General features: G+C 48.1%; 1 protein-coding gene across 1 annotated transcript in view; it reads left to right on the top strand.

Annotated features, from left to right (window-relative positions):
- Positions 1 to 235: 235 nt before the first annotated feature.
- mrpl23 (mitochondrial ribosomal protein L23) overlaps positions 236 to 19,400 on the top strand; it is a gene marked incomplete at its 3' end in the record, with an annotated part of 47,863 nt that continues 28,698 nt past the window's right edge. The window contains exons 1-2 of the mRNA XM_080544546.1: positions 236 to 338; positions 2,571 to 2,693. Coding sequence (XP_080400672.1) covers positions 322 to 338; positions 2,571 to 2,693 — 140 coding nt within the window. The 5' untranslated portion in view covers positions 236 to 321. The remainder of the gene's footprint in view (positions 339 to 2,570; positions 2,694 to 19,400) is intronic.

The following is a 19,400-nucleotide window of genomic DNA, read 5'->3' as shown; positions in this document are numbered from 1 at the left end:
GCATCCCGTTTAGCATTCACCGTCCCGAGCATCCCGTTTAGCATTCACCGTCCCGAGCATCCCGTTTAGCATTCACCGTCCCGAGCATCCCGTTTAGCATTCACCGTCCCGAGCATCCCGTTTAGCATTCACCGTCCCGAGCATCCCGTTTAGCATCACCGTATTCCATTGAAGATTCGACGGCACCCGAGCCTCACAAACTGATGCACACGCGCATGCGCATATGGTGTTTTCCCGGAAGTCCTCCACACACACGTGTCCCCCTGACAGGAGTCCTTGGAACGACAACAAGACATCATCCCTTTAACTAGCGACCCAGCCATGGCCAGCAGAATCATGTAAGTGAGAATTGTTTGGTGAATGAAGCTTTGTATGAACGCATAATAGTAGCGGTTGAGAAAAAAGGCTTGTTCACATAGCAAATGTTTCTAGGTATGTGTAGTCCTTGCTGCTTAGCTTAGCCTGGCTTCTCTGATGTCTGTCATGTCATATCTATAATGAAGCTATAATATATATATATATATATATATATATATATGTATATATGTCATATCTATAATGAAGCTTCTCTGATGTTTGTCATGTCATATCTATAATGAAGCTTCTCTGATGTCTGGCATGTCATATCAGTAACGAAGCAAGGTAGAGTTATATAGGGGTATAGAGGTAGAGTTTAGCCTGGCTGGCTACTACCCTATTTCTACTTCAAAATGTACACTTTTATGACTTAACACATCGTGACGTTAGAATTATAGGTTATATCTCCATTTTTATCAAAATTGAGTTTTTTTACATAATCTGATCCATTAGGTGTTTATTAATGCCTGTGTGGTGTTATTTATTAAATGTTGACATTTTTGAGTTAGTAATTCATAAAATACAAAGGTTCCATCTCACAAAACATAATGGAATGTAAAAACTTTGACGCTCAATATCTCTGAACTGCCCTAAACGGAGATAGAACCTTATCATTCTAAGCTCACGACATGTCTACTTTATACATGTCTACTTTATACATGTCTACTTTCGATAGCGAGCTGTTGTTGGGCTTATTTTCTACTAGAACAAGAAACACCATCACCTGTCATTCTGCAAACTAGCAACAATGCATTAAAAACACCTATTCTCCTGTGTCTTCACAATCACACAGTAACATTCTTTGGCTTTGGTTCCTTAACAATGGCAGTTTCAGCATCAAGATACACAATTACAATAATAAGTGAAGTAAAATATGTCTCAGTGTGTTTGAGACAAACTTTGTGTGTGTTTGTTGACTGTTAAAACACTCAAGTTAACGCATTGGCCCATGTTCTCAATGCTGTGCTCTTGTATTCTAACCAGTTAAAGAGACTTTACCTACCTGGCTAGATAACGGTCACATTCATGTGAAAACCTACTTGGCAATAAATCTGTTTCTGATTCTGATTCATTTAATGAACAATATGTCTCATGAATCTGTAGCTATTCAATCGGTAGATTGTGTGCACCTATGTTCTACTGTACACCAGGGGAGGCTGGTGGAGGTAGAAATTGGAGGATGGGATCTTTGTAATGCATGCAATGGAATCGGGTCCAGCAATGGTATCAAACATCATATCCTCCGATTTATACCTCCACCAGCCAGTCTGGGCTGTACTAGCCTGGCCTGGGCTGTACTGGGCTGTACTGGGCTGTACTAGGCTGGCCTGGGCTGTACTGGGCTATACTGAGCTGGCCTGGTTAGCATTCACCATAGTTGCTGAAACAGTGCTGGAATGTGGACAGTGTGAATGTGGACAGTGTGAATGTGGAGAGTGTGAATGTGGACAGTGTGAATGTGGACAGTGTGAATGTGGACAGTGTGAATGTGGACAGTGTGAATGGAGAATATCTAAGCCAGCAGGTTATGGTTAGGGTTACCCCTCTAGGGCCACTATTTGCACCGGTTAGATGCCAAACTACATTTTGTTGTCTCAGTACTTGTCTCAGTACTTTCTCTATAATGTGTGACATTGTATTGATGTTGATTGTCTCCTGCTCAGGGACTACAGATGAAAGTTATCCATTTAGCTAAATCTGGTGGAATGACATGGTTATGCAAATGAACTAATAGAAAAGGTCCTAAAACTACGTTTCACCTTTATGTCACGTGTCTCCTGCTCTCAGCCGACCCCTAAACCAGCACAGTGGGGTTCTTTTCGGCCCGACAGACAGACAGACAGACAGACAGACAGAAAGACAGACAGAAAGACAGATAGAAAGACAGACAGACAGACAGACAGACAGACACTTTATTGATCCCCGGGGGGGGAAATTAAGACATTACAGCAGCTCACAAACAACAACAAAATAAAGTGACAATAGAATCCTAGACAAAAATAAAGTAGACATGTGAAACATTCTATAGAATAAGAACAGTCCAGTATGAACTAGCCTCCCCCAGCCTGGCTCTGATCAGCCCGGTCCAGCCAGCCAGAGGGAGGAGCTGGACGGCTCATTGCGGCAAGGCAGAAAAGGAAGTAGTGTGAAAAAGCCCCTGAGGATGTTGAGACGCACCTTGATGACACGTGTGTCTCCTGCTCCCCACGCAGGTACCCCCTCTACCAGCTGGGGAACCCTCAGCTCAGAATCTTCCGGCCCACGTTTGCCATGACGCTGGTCCGACCTGGGAAGGATCAGCCCGAAGACACGGTCCAGTTCCGCATCCCCATGGAGTAAGTGTCTGTCTGTCTGTCTGTCTGTCTGTCTGTCTTTCAGTCTGCCTCTGTCTGTCTGTCTGTCTGTCTGTCTGCCTTTCTGCCTGTCTGCCTGTCTGTCTGCCTCTGTCTGTCTGTCTGTCTGTCTGCCTCTCTGTCTGTCTTTCTGTCTGTCTGCCTCTCTCTCTTTCTCTCTCTCTTTCTCTCTCTGTCTCTCTCTACCTCTCTACCTACTCTGGGTCTGTTTCTCTCTCTCTCTCTCTCTCTGTCTGTCTGCCTCTCTGTCTGTCTGTCTGTCTGTCTGTCTGCCTGTCTGACTCTGTCTGTCTTTCTGTCTGTCTTTTTGTCTGTATGTCTGTCTGTCTTTCTATCTGTCTGTCTGTCTTTCTGTCTTTCTGTCTGTCAGTCTGTCTGGGGTCACAAATCTACTTCCTGTCGTGAATTGTGTGATGGCAAATCTCTCTCTCTCTCTCTACCTCTCTCTCTCTACCTCTCTACCTCCTCTGGGTCTGTTTCTCTCTCTCTCTCTTTCTGTGTCTCACACTCTCTGTCTGTCTCTGTCTGTCTGTCTGTCTGTCAGTCAGTCTGCCTCTGTCTGTCAGTCTGCCTCTGTCTGTCTGTCAGTCTGTCTGTCAGTCTCAGTCTGCCTCTGTGTGCCTCTCTGTCTGTCAGTCTGTCTGCCTCTGCCTCTGTCTCTGTCTTTGTCTGTCTGTCTGTCTGTCTGTCTGCCTCTGTCTCTGTCTGTCTCTGTCTGTCTGGGGTCACAAATCTACTTCCTGTTGTGAATTGTGTGATGGCGAATGTGATGCTTGGGCTGACTGATGTCACCCTATTGAAGTTGAAATATAAAGACGGATAAGGTTGAGGTTAGGATTAGGCCTTGGTAGGTTAGGGTTGGGGTCTATTATGCACAGAAAATATATTGTTACAATTTAGATATTATATATGTAACAATATGATAATATTTGTGTTTAATGTCACTAACTTGTCATTATGTATTATATTGTCACTCAATTGACACAAGTGGAATCGACAGAATGACTATGCAGTTCTGCCCCCTGGCCACCAGGTGGGGTGCTAACCTTAAGAACAGAGAGCCAGACATCTGTTCAGTGCAGTAGCAGGCTAGCCTGCCCCAACCCCAGCACTGACTGACTACTGAGTTCAGATGGTGCCAAGGCGGTAGGATCAGAAAAAACAACAACAACATTCTTATGATGTTACCAGCTGCATTCACCTACGTCAACAGGGCAAGGTCGTTCCGAGCGTGTAAACCAGGCGAATGATGATTCTGTATGCGTGTGTGTGTGTTGGTGTATGTGTGTGTGTGTGTGTGTGTGTGTCTAATAATATGATAACTGTCTGTATCGCCAGATGGTCATTGAAAGGACACACAGTAAGTGGTCGTATCTCTCCCGGCAGATTAGCGAGTGTATGAGCTGTTTGTTGTTGTGTTGAGTGTTTACAGTTACCCTCAGGGTTAAGAGGAGGGGGCGGTGGGGTTGGGAGGAAAGAGAGATGGGACTTTTTATTTTTTTTATTTTGTGTTTTGTTTTTTTTCTTCTTCACACAGAAATGTAAATTCATCAAAATCATGGGGTTCAGATGACGGTCAAGGTTAGCCCCCTCGGTGGCTAATACTGGCTGATACCAGTTGTGGTATAGAAGCCTCTTATGGTCCTCTGGCTCTGCGGCTCACTTGGAAGTTAGCGTTGGCGCTAACGGCGCTTAGGTTGTGGGTTCGGTTCCCGCTGGGACCGTATATACTGAAAAAAGTTGCTTTGGGTAAAAGCGTCAGCTAAATTATATCTACGTATATGTTACGGTACATGTGGGAATATGGTACATGTGGGAAAACTGGGGTTAGGGTTAGGTGCTACGTCGACTTGGTACATGCTGGCATGTCTCTCTCTCTATATATATAGAGAGATATATATATAATAACCCTAACCGTAATCCTAACCCTAACCCTACCCCTACCCCTAACCATAACCCTAAACTTAACCCTAGCACCGTAGCACCTAACCCTAACCCTAGTTTTCCCACATGTACCGTATTCCCACATGTACCGTAACATATATATACATATATATATATTAGAAGCAGGGTTACCTCTGTGTCCCTTCAGTACATGGCTGTGCAGTGCTGACCCGGTCATGCTCACCTCCGCTACCTCAGCCAGGGTCGCAGAGGTCACCTTTGCTATGGGGATCAGGGGCCAACAGCTACACTGGAGCTAAATTGAAGTTTGAAGTGGGGCATCAAACCGTCTTTGCAGGGGCTTACCCCTAATCTATTCATTCAGGTGCTGGGTTCCCCCCCGCTCCCATTCCCGGCCTGTTTGTGCCAGACTCCTGGGCCGTTTATGTAAGCGTGTGTGTGTGTGTGTGTGTGTGTGTGTGTGTGTGTGTGTGTGTGTGTGTGTGTGGTGTGTGGTGTGTGGTGTGTGGTGTGTGTGTGTGTGTGCGTGTGTGTGCGCCTGTGAAAGGTGGGTATTGGTGTTTTTCCTGCTGCCTTTGATGCCTTGATTGATACGCTGCCAAATCCACCGTGCGTTTACAACACCTTGTTGTTCCTTCTCTCCACACACACACACACACACACACACACACACACACACAGACACGTTCTCTCACACAACCCCCCCTGCCGGCCCCCACCCACCAACCCCCCCTCCCCACCCAGTTATCGATGCCTCTCCTCCGCCCCTGTAAGTGATGGAGGGAGTACGTTTGATAGCGATCGTGTCGACGGTTGCGCTCCCTGGCTCTGGAGGCAAGCAGGCATCGGAGCCGTTAATGAGCGGTTGTAATGGCGCTTTTTTTTTCTCATGGGAAGAACACAAGGTTCCCTTTGTGTCCCGGGCAGCAGCACCTGGGGCCCAACATCAAGACGCGGCCGGGGCCCGCGCCCCTGCCTTCTTCTCCCCGGGGCCCGCGCCCCTGCCTTCTTCTCGCCGCCGCGCTCCGCCCGTGTGTTCTGTCCTAAGCTCCGCCCGTGTGTTCTGTCCTAAGCTCCGCCCGTGTGTTCTGTCCTAAGCTCCGCCCGTGTGTTCTATCCTAAGCGCTTTAACAAACTTTTCCAACAAAACCGCACCGCCCCTTAAGCCTTCCAATCCTTCACTCGCGTAAAAAAAAAGCACCCGGGGCACGTTTTTCTCTCTCTCTCTCTCTCTCTCTCTCTCTCTCTCTCTCTCTCTCTCTCTCTCTACTTACTCTGGCTCTGTTTCTCTCTCTCTCTCTACCTACTCTGTTTCTCTCTCTCTCTCTCTCTACCTACTCTGGGTTAGGGGTTGTTTCTATGTTTCTCTCTCTCTCTTTCTGTGTGTCTCATACTATCTCTCTCTCTCTTTCTCTCTCTCTCTCTCTACCTCTCTACCTACTCTGGGCTCTGGGTCTGTTTCTCTCTCTCTTTCTTTCTGTTTGTCTCACACTCTCTCTCTCTCTCTCTGCCTACTCTGGGGCTGTGTTTCTCTCTCCCTACCGACTCTCTACCTGTCTTTTGTTGTGTTGATTGTTTGTTTGCTAGACTCTCTTTTGTGGCGTGTGAGTCTGTCCTCCTCTCTGCAGCTCCATCCTCAGGTTTCTGGGTTGTTACGTGATGTTCCCGGTGTCAGAGTTACAGCCAAGGCTGCTTCTACCTGGCGGGACAGGGCAAGCTTCACACACGCATACACACACGCACACACACACACACGCACCCACACGCACACACACTCACACACACTCGCACGCACACACATGCACACACACACACGCATACACGCACACACACACACGCACACACACACATACACACACACTCGCACGCACACACACGCACGCACACACACACGCACACACACTCGCACGCACACACACGCACGCACGCACGCACACACATTTATTATAACTCACTCTATACACACACACGTAAGCATGTGCGCACGCACGCACACACACACACAGACACACACACACAGACACAGACATGCACACACAGACACAGACACACACACAGACGTACCAAACTACTGGCTCTATACCTGATCTGTAACAACTCGCTGTATTTTTGTTTTGCCGCTTCAGCCATAGTAAAACTCCCCCCCCCCCCCCTCCGAATCTGTACACCCCCATTCTACCTGCTGCTCAAAATAAACATCCTGATCGTCAAGGCGATGTGCTCTGTTTCATCATGTCTGTCCTCTGGTTCTGTTTAGTGAGCAGATCCCCCCCCCCCCCCCCCCCCCCACACACACACACGGGAGAACAGCAGTCTTTACCTCATTGACTTTGTCATAGGAAGTCATTTTGTGACCGAACTCACCAGAGCTCACTGTGGTTTCCCCTCATCCGCCTGCTCCGTCCTCCTCCATGTTGCATTTCCATCTGAACCATTTAGCAGACGCTTTTATCCAAAGCGATTTACAATGAGAGATTACAGGGACAGTCTCCCTGGAGTAACTTAGGGCGAAGTGCCTTACTCAAGGGCACACTAGTGGTGGTGTTCCCAGGTGGGAGATGACCTTCTGATCACCAGTCTAGCTCACTATCCACTAGGCCACCACTATCCCCCATGTCTCCTCCATCCTACTCCATGTCTACTCCATCCTACTCCATCCTACTCCATGTCTACTCCATCCTACTCCATGTCTACTCCATCCTACACCATCCTACTCCATCCTACTCCATCCTACACCATCCTACTCCATCCTACTCCATCCTACACCATCCTACTCCATGTCTACTCCATCCTACTCCATCCTACACCATCCTACTCAATCCTACTCCATGTCTACTCCATCCTACACCATCCTACTCCATCCTACTCCATGTCTACTCCATCCTACACCATCCTACTCCATCCTACTCCATCCTACACCATCCTACTCCATGTCTACTCCATCCTACACCATCCTACTCCATCCTACTCCATCCTACACCATCCTACTCCATCCTACACCATCCTACTCCATGTCTACTCCATCCTACACCATCCTACTCCATGTCTACTCCATCCTACACCATCCTACTCCATGTCTACACCATCCTACTCCATCCTACACCATCCTACTCCATCCTACTCCATCCTACACCATCCTACTCCATCCTACTCCATGTCTACTCCATCCTACACCATCCTACTCCATGTCTACTCCATCCTACACCATCCTACTCCATCCTACACCATCCTACTCCATGTCTACTCCATCCTACACCATCCTACTCCATCCTACACCATCCTACTCCATGTCTACTCCATCCTACACCATCCTACTCCATCCTACTCCATGTCTACACCGTCCTACTCCATCCTACTGCATCATACACCATCCTACTCCATCCTACACCATCCTACTCCATGTCTACTCCATCCTACACCATCCTACTCCATCCTACACCATCCTACTCCATGTCTACTCCATCCTACACCATCCTACTCCATCCTACTGCATCCTACACCATCCTACTCCATGTCTACTCCATCCTACACCATGTCTACTCCATCCTACTCCATCCTACTCCATGTCTACTCCATCCTACTCCATCCTACTCCATGTCTCCTCCATCCTACTCCATCCTACTCCATCCTACTCCATCCTACTCCATACTACACCATGTCTCCTCCATCCTACTCCATCCTACTCCATCCTACTCCATCCTACTCCATACTACACCATGTCTCCTCCATCCTACTCCATCCTACTCCATGTCTCCTCCATCCTACTCCATCCTACTTCATCCTACTCCATACTACACCATGTCTCCTCCATCCTACTCCATCCTACTCCATCCTACTCCATCCTACACCATGTCTACTCCATCCTACTGCATCCTACACCATCCTACTCCATCCTACACCATCCTACACCATGTCTACTCCATCCTACTCCATCCTACACCATGTCTACTCCATCCTACTCCATGTCTACTCCATCCTACTCCATCCTACACCTTCCTACTCCATGTCTACTCCATCCTACTCCATCCTACTCCATGTCTACTCCATCCTACACCATCCTACTCCATCCTACTGCATCCTACACCATCCTACTCCATCCTACACCATCCTACTCCATGTCTACTCCATCCTACACCATCCTACTCCATCCCACTCCATCCTACACCATCCTACTCCATCCTACTCCATCCTACTCCATGTCTACTCCATCCTACACCATCCTACTCCATCCTACTCCATCCTACACCATGTCTACTCCATCCTACTCCATCCTACACCATGTCTACTCCATCCTACTGCATCCTACTCCATGTCTACTCCATCCTACACCATCCTACTCCATGTCTACTCCATCCTACTCCATCCTACTCCATCCTACTCCATCCTACTCCATGTCTACTCCATCCTACACCATCCTACTCCATCCTACTCCATCCTACTCCATGTCTACTCCATTCTACACCATCCTACTCCATGTCTACTCCATCCTACTCCATCCTACTCCATGTCTACTCCATCCTACTCCATCCTACACCATCCTACTCCATCCTACTCCGTGTCTACTCCATTCTACTCCATCCTACACCATCCTACTGCATCCTACACCATCCTACTCCATCCTACACCATCCTACACCATCCTACTCCATGTCTACTCCATCCTACACCATCCTACTCCATCCCACTCCATCCTACACCATCCTACTCCATCCTACTCCATGTCTACTCCATCCTACTCCATCCTACTCCATGTCTACTCCATCCTACTCCATCCTACACCATCCTACTCCATCCTACACCATGTCTACTCCATCCTACTCCATCCTACTCCATCCTACTCCATCCTACTCCATCCTACACCATGTCTACTCCATCCTACTCCATCCTACTGCATCCTACTCCATGTCTACTCCATCCTACTCCATCCTACACCATCCTACTCCATGTCTACTCCATCCTACTCCATCCTACTCCATGTCTACTCCATCCTACACCATCCTACTCCATCCTACTCCATGTCTACTCCATTCTACACCATCCTACTCCATGTCTACTCCATCCTACTCCATCCTACTCCATCCTACTCCATGTCTACTCCATCCTACTCCATCCTACACCATCCTACTCCATCCTACTCCATCCTACTCCATGTCTACTCCATCCTACTCCATCCTACACCATCCTACTCCATCCTACACCATCCTACTCCATCCTACTCCATCCTACTCCATGTCTACACCATCCTACTCCATCCTACTCCATGTCTACTCCATCCTACTCCATCCTACTCCATCCTACACCATCCTACACCATCCTACTCCATGTCTACTCCATCCTACACCATCCTACTCCATCCTACTCCATCCTACACCATCCTACTCCATCCTACTCCATTCTACTCCATGTCTACTCCATCCTACTCCATGTCTACTCCATCCTACTCCATCCTACTCCATCCTACTCCATCCTACACCATCCTACTCCATCCTACACCATCCTACACCATCCTACACCATCCTACTCCATGTCTACTCCATCCTACTCCATCCTACTCCATGTCTACTCCATCCTACACCATCCTACTCCATGTCTACTCCATCATACACCATCCTACTCCATCCTACTCCATCCTACTCCATCCTACACCATCCTACTCCATCCTACTCCATGTCTACACCATCCTACTCCATCCTACTCCATGTCTACTCCATCCTACACCATCCTACTCAATCCTACACCATCCTACTCCATCCTACTCCATCCTACACCATCCTACTCCATCCTACTCCATGTCTACTCCATCCTACACCATCCTACTCCATCCTACACCATCCTACTCCATCCTACTCCATGTCTACACCATCCTACTCCATCCTACTCCATCCTACTCCATCCTACTCAATCCTACTCCATCCTACTCCATCCTACTCCATGTCTACTCCATCCTACTCCATCCTACTCCATGTCTACACCATCCTACACCATCCTACTCCATCCTACACCATCCTACTCCATCCTACTCCATGTCTACTCCATCCTACACCATCCTACTCCATGTCTACTCCATCATACACCATCCTACTCCAACCTACTCCATCCTACACCATCCTACTCCATCCTACTCCATGTCTACACCATCCTACTCCATCCTACTCCATGTCTACTCCATCCTACTCCATCCTACACCATCCTACTCAATCCTACACCATCCTACTCCATCCTACTCCATCCTACACCATCCTACTCCATCCTACTCCATGTCTACTCCATCCTACACCATCCTACTCCATCCTACACCATCCTACTCCATCCTACTCCATGTCTACACCATCCTACTCCATCCTACTCCATCCTACTCCATCCTACTCAATCCTACACCATCCTACTCCATCCTACTCCATCCTACTCCATCCTACTCCATGTCTACTCCATCCTACTCCATCCTACTCCATGTCTACACCATCCTACACCATCCTACTCCATCCTACTCCATCCTACTCCATGTCTACTCCATCCTACACCATCCTACTCCATGTCTACTCCATCCTACTCCATCCTACACCATCCTACTCCATCCTACTCCATGTCTACACCATCCTACTCCATCCTACTCCATGTCTACTCCATCCTACTCCATCCTACTCCATGTCTACTCCATCCTACTCCATCCTACTCCATCCTACACCATGTGTACTCCATTCTACTCCATGTCTACACCATCCTACTCCATCCTACACCATCCTACTCCATCCTACACCATGTCTACTCCATCCTACTCCATGTCTACACCATCCTACACCATCCTACTCCATCCTACTGCATCCTACTCCATCCTACACCATCCTACTCCATCCTACACCATCCTACTCCATCCTACTCCATCCTACTCCATCCTACTCCATGTCTACTCCATCCTACTCCATGTCTACACCATCCTACTCCATCCTACTCCATGTCTACACCATCCTACTCCATCCTACTCCATGTCTACTCCATCCTACTCCATGTCTACACCATCCTACTCCATCCTACTCCATCCTACTCCATGTCTACACCATCCTACACCATCCTACTACATCCTACACCATGTCTACTCCATCCTACTCCATGTCTACTCCATCCTACTCCATGTCTACACCATCCTACTCCATCCTACACCATCCTACTCCATCCTACTGCATCCTACTCCATCCTACACCATCCTACTCCATCCTACACCATCCTACTCCATCCTACTCCATCCTACTCCATCCTACTCTGTCTACTCCATCCTACTCCATCCTACACCATCCTACTCCATCCTACTGCATCCTACACCATCCTACTCCATCCTACACCATCCTTCTCCATGTCTACACCATCCTACTCCATCCTACACCATCCTACTCCATCCTACACCATCCTACACCATCCTACTCTGTCTACTCCATCCTACTCCATCCTACTCCATCCTACACCATCCTACTCCATCCTACTCTGTCTACTCCATCCTACACCATCCTACTCCATCCTACACCATCCTACTCCATCCTACTCCATCCTACACCATCCTACTCCATCCTACTCCATGTCTACTCCATCCTACACCATCCTACTCCATCCTACTCCATGTCTACACCATCCTACTCCATCCTACTCCATGTCTACTCCATCCTACACCATCCTACTCCATGTCTACTCCATCCTACACCATCCTACTCCATCCTACTCCATCCTACTCCATCCTACACCATCCTACTCCATCCTACTCCATGTCTACACCATCCTACTCCATGTCTACTCCATCCTACTCCATCCTACTCCATGTCTACTCCATCCTACTCCATCCTACTCCATCATACTCCATCCTACTCCATGTCTACACCATCCTACTCCATCCTACTCCATCCTACACCATCCTACTCCATGTCTACTCCATCCTACACCATCCTACTCCATCCTACTCCATCCTACACCATCCTACTCCATCCTACTCCATGTCTACTCCATCCTACTCCATCCTACACCATCCTACTCCATGTCTACACCATCCTACACCATCCTACTCCATCCTACTCCATGTCTACTCCATTCTACACCATCCTACTCCATGTCTACTCCATCCTACACCATCCTACTCCATCCTACACCATCCTACTCCATCCTACTCCATCCTACACATCCTACTCCATCCTACTCCATGTCTACTCCATCCTACTCCATCCTACACCATCCTACTCCATCCTACTCCATGTCTACACCATCCTACTCCATCCTACTCCATGTCTACTCCATCCTACTCCATCCTACTCCATGTCTACTCCATCCTACTCCATGTCTACTCCATCCTACTCCATCCTACTCCATGTCTACACCATCCTACTCCATCCTACTCCATCCTACACCATCCTACTCCATCCTACACCATGTCTACTCCATCCTACTCCATGTCTACTCCATCCTACTCCATGTCTACACCATCCTACACCATCCTACTCCATCCTACTCCATGTCTACTCCATCCTACACCATGTCTACTCCATCCTACTCCATGTCTACTCCATCCTACTCCATCCTACTCCATCCTACTCCATGTCTACTCCATCCTACTCCATCCTACTCCATCCTACTCCATCCTACTCCATGTCTACTCCATCCTACTCCATCGTACTCCATCCTACTCCATGTCTACTCCATCCTACTCCATGTCTACTCCATCCTACTCCATCCTACACCATCCTACTCCATCCTACTCCATCCTACACCATGTCTACTCCATCCTACTCCATGTCTACTCCATCCTACTCCATGTCTACACCATCCTACTCCATCGTACTCCATCCTACTCCATCCTACTCCATCCTACTCCATGTCTACACCATCCTACTCCATCCTACTGCATCCTACTCCATCCTACACCATGTCTACTCCATCCTACTCCATGTCTACACCATCCTACTCCATCCTACTCCATTTCTACACCATCTTACTCCATCCTACACCATGTCTACTCCATCCTACTCCATGTCTACTCCATCCTACTCCATCCTACTCCATCCTACACCATCCTACACCATCCTACTCCATGTCTACTCCATCCTACACCATCCTACTCCATGTCTACTCCATCCTACTCCATCCTACTCCATCCTACTCCATCCTACACCATGTCTACTCCATCCTACTCCATGTCTACTCCATCCTACTCCATGTCTACTCCATCCTACTCCATGTCTACACCATCCTACTCCATCCTACACCATCCTACTCCATCCTACTCCATCCTACTCCATGTCTACACCATCCTACTCCATCCTACACCATCCTACTCCATCCTACACCATGTCTACTCCATCCTACACCATGTCTACACCATCCTACTCCATCCTACTCCATGTCTACACCATCCTACTCCATCCTACTCCATGTCTACACCATCCTATTCCATCCTACTCCATCCTACACCATCCTACACCATCCTACACCATCCTACTCCATCCTACTCCATCCTACTCCATCCTACTCTGTCTACTCCATCCTACACCATCCTACTCCATCCTACTGCATCCTACACCATCCTACTCCATCCTACACCATCCTACTCCATCCTACTCCATCCTACTCCATCCTACTCTGTCTACTCCATCCTACTCCATCCTACACCATCCTTCTCCATGTCTCCTCCATCCTACTCCATCCTACTCCATCCTACTTCATCCTACACCATCCTACACCATCCTACACCATCCTACACCATCCTACTCTGTCTACTCCATCCTACACCATCCTACTCCATCCTACACCATCCTACTCTGTCTACTCCATCCTACACCATCCTACTCCATCCTACTCTGTCTAATCCATCCTACACCATCCTACTCCATCCTACTCCATCCTACTCCATCCTACACCATCCTACACCATCCTACTCCATCCTACTCCATCCTACACCATCCTACTCCATCCTACTCCATGTCTACTCCATCCTACACCATCCTACTCCATGTCTACACCATCCTACTCCATCCTACTCCATCCTACTCCATGTCTACACCATCCTACTCCATCCTACTCCATGTCTACTCCATCCTACTCCATCCTACTCCATGTCTACTCCATCCTACTCCATCCTACTCCATCCTACTCCATGTCTACACCATCCTACACCATCCTACTCCATCCTACTCCATGTCTACTCCATCCTACTCCATGTCTACTCCATCCTACTCCATCCTACACCATCCTACTCCATCCTACTCCATCCTACTCCATGTCTACACCATCCTACTCCATCCTACTCCATGTCTACTCCATCCTACACCATCCTACTCCATGTCTACACCATCCTACACCATCCTACTCCATCCTACTCCATCCTACTCCATCCTACTCCATGTCTACTCCATCCTACTCCATGTCTACTCCATCCTACACCATCCTACTCCATCCTACACCATCCTACTCCATCCTACACCATCCTACTCCATCCTACTCTATGTCTACTCCATCCTACTCCATCCTACACCATCCTACTCCATCCTACTCCATGTCTACACCATCCTACTCCATCCTACTCCATGTCTACTCCATCCTACTCCATCCTACTCCATGTCTACTCCATCCTACTCCATGTCTACTCCATCCTACTCCATCCTACTCCATCCTACTCCATGTCTACACCATCCTACTCCATCCTACTCCATCCTACACCATCCTACTCCATCCTACACCATGTCTACTCCATCCTACTCCATGTCTACTCCATCCTACTCCATGTCTACTAGGGGTGCAACGGTTCAGTTGGCCCACGGTTCGGTACGGTTCGGTATTTTGGGTCACGGTTTTCGGTACGGTTCGGTTCAGAAACAAACGTTCCAGACCAACTCGACCTCTGACCAAAGGCCGCGTTCGAGGCATTCACGTGGACGCTCCGGCGCTCTCAGAGCTAATTTACGAACGCGGCCAAATTGATCTTCTCGCCATAAAGCTTAAGCGTACAGTGGGCTTCCTGTATAGATTTAAATCTTGCTTTTCCTTGGCTTCCAGAAAACGTCTTGTCTCCGCCCTTTTCCTTTCACAATTGGATTATGGTGATACAGTATATAGGTTTGCTTCTCTGTCCACTTTATCCAAGCTAGACCCCCTGTATCATTCGGTTCTAAGATACATCACCAATAGTGCCTTCAGGACCCATCACTGTACACTGTATAGTCTGGTTGGATGGCCATCTCTTTCTGTCAGAAGGCTCCAACACTGGTACACTCTTGTGTTTAAAATCATCTCTGGCTTCTTACCGAATTATCTGGGCCTGAAGTTCATCCCTATACCGAGTGGCTCGGGTCTCAGGTCTCGTAGATGGCTACAATACAAGGTGCCACTTATCATGAACAATGTTGGAAGGGCAAGCTTGTCTTATTATGGCCCTTGGTCTTGGAATGACCTACAGACTACTTTTAAATTAGAGGCCCTTATTTCCATAAGTATCTTCAAGCGTAGATTAAAGGATGTGGTCACCGCTCGCTGTACCTGCTTTGGTTAGACTTCTCAATGTTTTAATCACCTTGTAAATACCCCTACCATTGTTTGTCTATTGTATTGTTGCCACTGTCTTATGTCCTGTCTTGTTATCTGAACTGTTTTTTTAAGCTACTATTTTGACCCTGTCTTGGCCAGGTCTCTCTTGTAAAAGAGGTTTTAATCTCAATGTGACTTCCTGGTAAAATAAAGGTAAAAAAAAAAAAAAAAAAGTCACGGTTCACTAGTGAATTGAGCCGTGGAACGCAAACCGTACCGTCCGTAAAAAAAACCGAGAACCGTTGCACCCCTAATGTCTACACCATCCTACACCATCCTACTCCATCCTACTCCATGTCTACACCATCCTACACCATGTCTACTCCATCCTACTCCATGTCTACTCCATCCTACTCCATCCTACTCCATCCTACTCCATGTCTACTCCATCCTACTCCATGTCTACACCATCCTACTCCATCCTACTCCATCCTACTCCATGTCTACACCATCCTACTCCATCCTACTGCATCCTACTCCATCCTACACCATGTCTACTCCGTCATACTCCATGTCTACACCATCCTACTCCATCCTACTCCATCCTACTCCATCCTACTCCATGTCTACACCATCCTACTCCATCCTACACCAGCCTACTCCATCCTACACCATCCTACTCCATGTCTACTCCATCCTACACCATCCTACTCCATGTCTACTCCATCCTACACCATCCTACTCCATGTCTACTCCATCCTACTCCATCCTACTCCATCCTACACCATCCTACTCCATCCTACACCATGTCTACTCCATCCTACTCCATGTCTACTCCATCCTACACCATCCTACTCCATCCTACTGCATCCTACTCCATCCTACACCATCCTACTGCATCCTACACCATCCTACTCCATCCTACACCATCCTACACCATCCTACTCCATCCTTCACCATCCTACTCCATCCTTCTCCATGTCTCCTCCATCCTACTCCATCCTACTCCATCCTACACCATCCTACTCCATCCTACTCCATCCTACACCATCCTACTCCATCCTACACCATCCTTCTCCATGTCTACTCCATCCTACTCCATCCTACTCCATCCTACACCATCCTACACCATCCTACTCTGTCTACTCCATCCTACACCATCCTACTCCATCCTACACCATCCTTCTCCATGTCTCCTCCATCCTACTCCATCCTACTCTGTCTACTCCATCCTACTCCATCCTACACCATCCTACACCATCCTACTCCATCCTACACCATCCTACACCATCCCATCCTGTCTACTCCATCCTACTCCATCCTACACCATCCTTCTCCATGTCTCCTCCATCCTACTCCATCCTACTCCATCCTACACCATCCTACTCTGTCTACTCCATCCTACTCCATCCTACTCCATCCTACACCATCCTACTCTGTCTACTCCATCCTACTCTGCCTACTCCATCCTACACCATCCTACTCCATCCTACACCATCCTTCTCCATGTCTCCTCCATCCTACTCCATCCTACTCCATGTCTACTCCATCCTACACCATCCTACTCCATCCTACACCATCCTACTCCATCCTACTCCATGTCTACTCCATCCTACTCCATCCTACACCATCCTACTCCATCCTACTCCATGTCTACTCCATCCTACACCATCTTACACCATCCTACTCCATCCTTCTCCATGTCTCCTCCATGTCTCCTCCATCCTACTCCATCCTACACCATGTCTACTCCATCCTACACCATCCTACTCCATCCTACTCCATCCTACTCCATGTCTACTCCATCCTACTCCATCCTACTCCATCCTACACCATGTCTACTCCATCCTACACCATCCTACTCCATCCTACTCCATCCTACTCCATGTCTACTCCATCCTACACCATGTCTACTCCATCCTACTCCATCCTACTCCATGTCTACACCATCCTACTCCATCCTACTCCATGTCTACTCCATCCTACTCCATGTCTACTCCATCCTACTCCATCCTACACCATCCTACACCATCCTACACCATCCTACACCATCCTACTCCATCCTTCTCCATGTCTCCTCCATGTCTCCTCCATCCTACTCCATCCTACACCATGTCTACTCCATCCTACACCATCCTACTCCATGTCTACTCCATCCTACTCCATCCTACACCATGTCTACTCCATCCTACACCATCCTACTCCATCCTACTCCATCCTACTCCATCCTACTCCATGTCTTCTCCATCCTACACCATCCTACTCCATCCTACACCATCCTACACCATCCTACTCCATCCTACTCCATGTCTACTCCATCCTACACCATCCTACTCCATCCTACTCCATGTCTACTCCATCCTACACCATCCTACTCCATCCTACTCCATCCTACACCATCCTACTCCATCCTACTCCATCCTACTCCATGTCTACTCCATCCTACTCCATGTCTACTCCATCCTACTCCATCCTACTCCATCCTACTCCATGTCTACTCCATGTCTACTCCATCCTACTCCATCCTACTCCATCCTACTCCATGTCTACACCATCCTACTCCATGTCTACACCATCCTACTCCATCCTACACCATCCTACTCCATCCTACTCCAGTCTACTCCATCCTACTCCATCCTACTCCATATCTACTCCATCCTACTCCATCCTACACCATGTCTACTCCATCCTACACCATCCTACTCCATCTTACTCCATCCTACTCCATCCTACTCCATGTCTACTCCATCCTACTCCATGTCTTCTCCATCCTACACCATCCTACTCCATCCTACACCATCCTACTCCATCCTACTCCATGTCTACTCCATCCTACTCCATGTCTACTCCATCCTACTCCATCCTACACCATCCTACTCCATCCTACTCCATCCTACTCCATCCTACTCCATGTCTACTCCATCCTACACCATCCTACTCCATCCTACACTATCCTACACCATCCTACTCCATCCTACTCCATCCTACTCCATGTCTACTCCATCCTACTCCATGTCTACTCCATCCTACTCCATCCTACTCCATGTCTACTTCATCCTACTCCATCCTACTCCATCCTACTCCATGTCTACACCATCCTACTCCATCCTACTCCAGTCTACTCCATCCTACTCCATGTCTACTCCATCCTACTCCATCCTACTCCATCCTACACCATCCTACTCCATCCTACTCCAGTCTACTCCATCCTACTCCATGTCTACTCCATCCTACTCCATCCTACACCATCCTACACCATCCTACTCCATCCTACTCCATCCTACACCATGTC

Source organism: Nansenia antarctica (assembly GCF_963989245.1).
Source record: "Nansenia antarctica genome assembly, chromosome: 14".
NCBI lineage: Eukaryota > Metazoa > Chordata > Actinopteri > Argentiniformes > Microstomatidae > Nansenia > Nansenia antarctica.
This window is presented reverse-complemented; position numbering and strand designations above follow the sequence as displayed.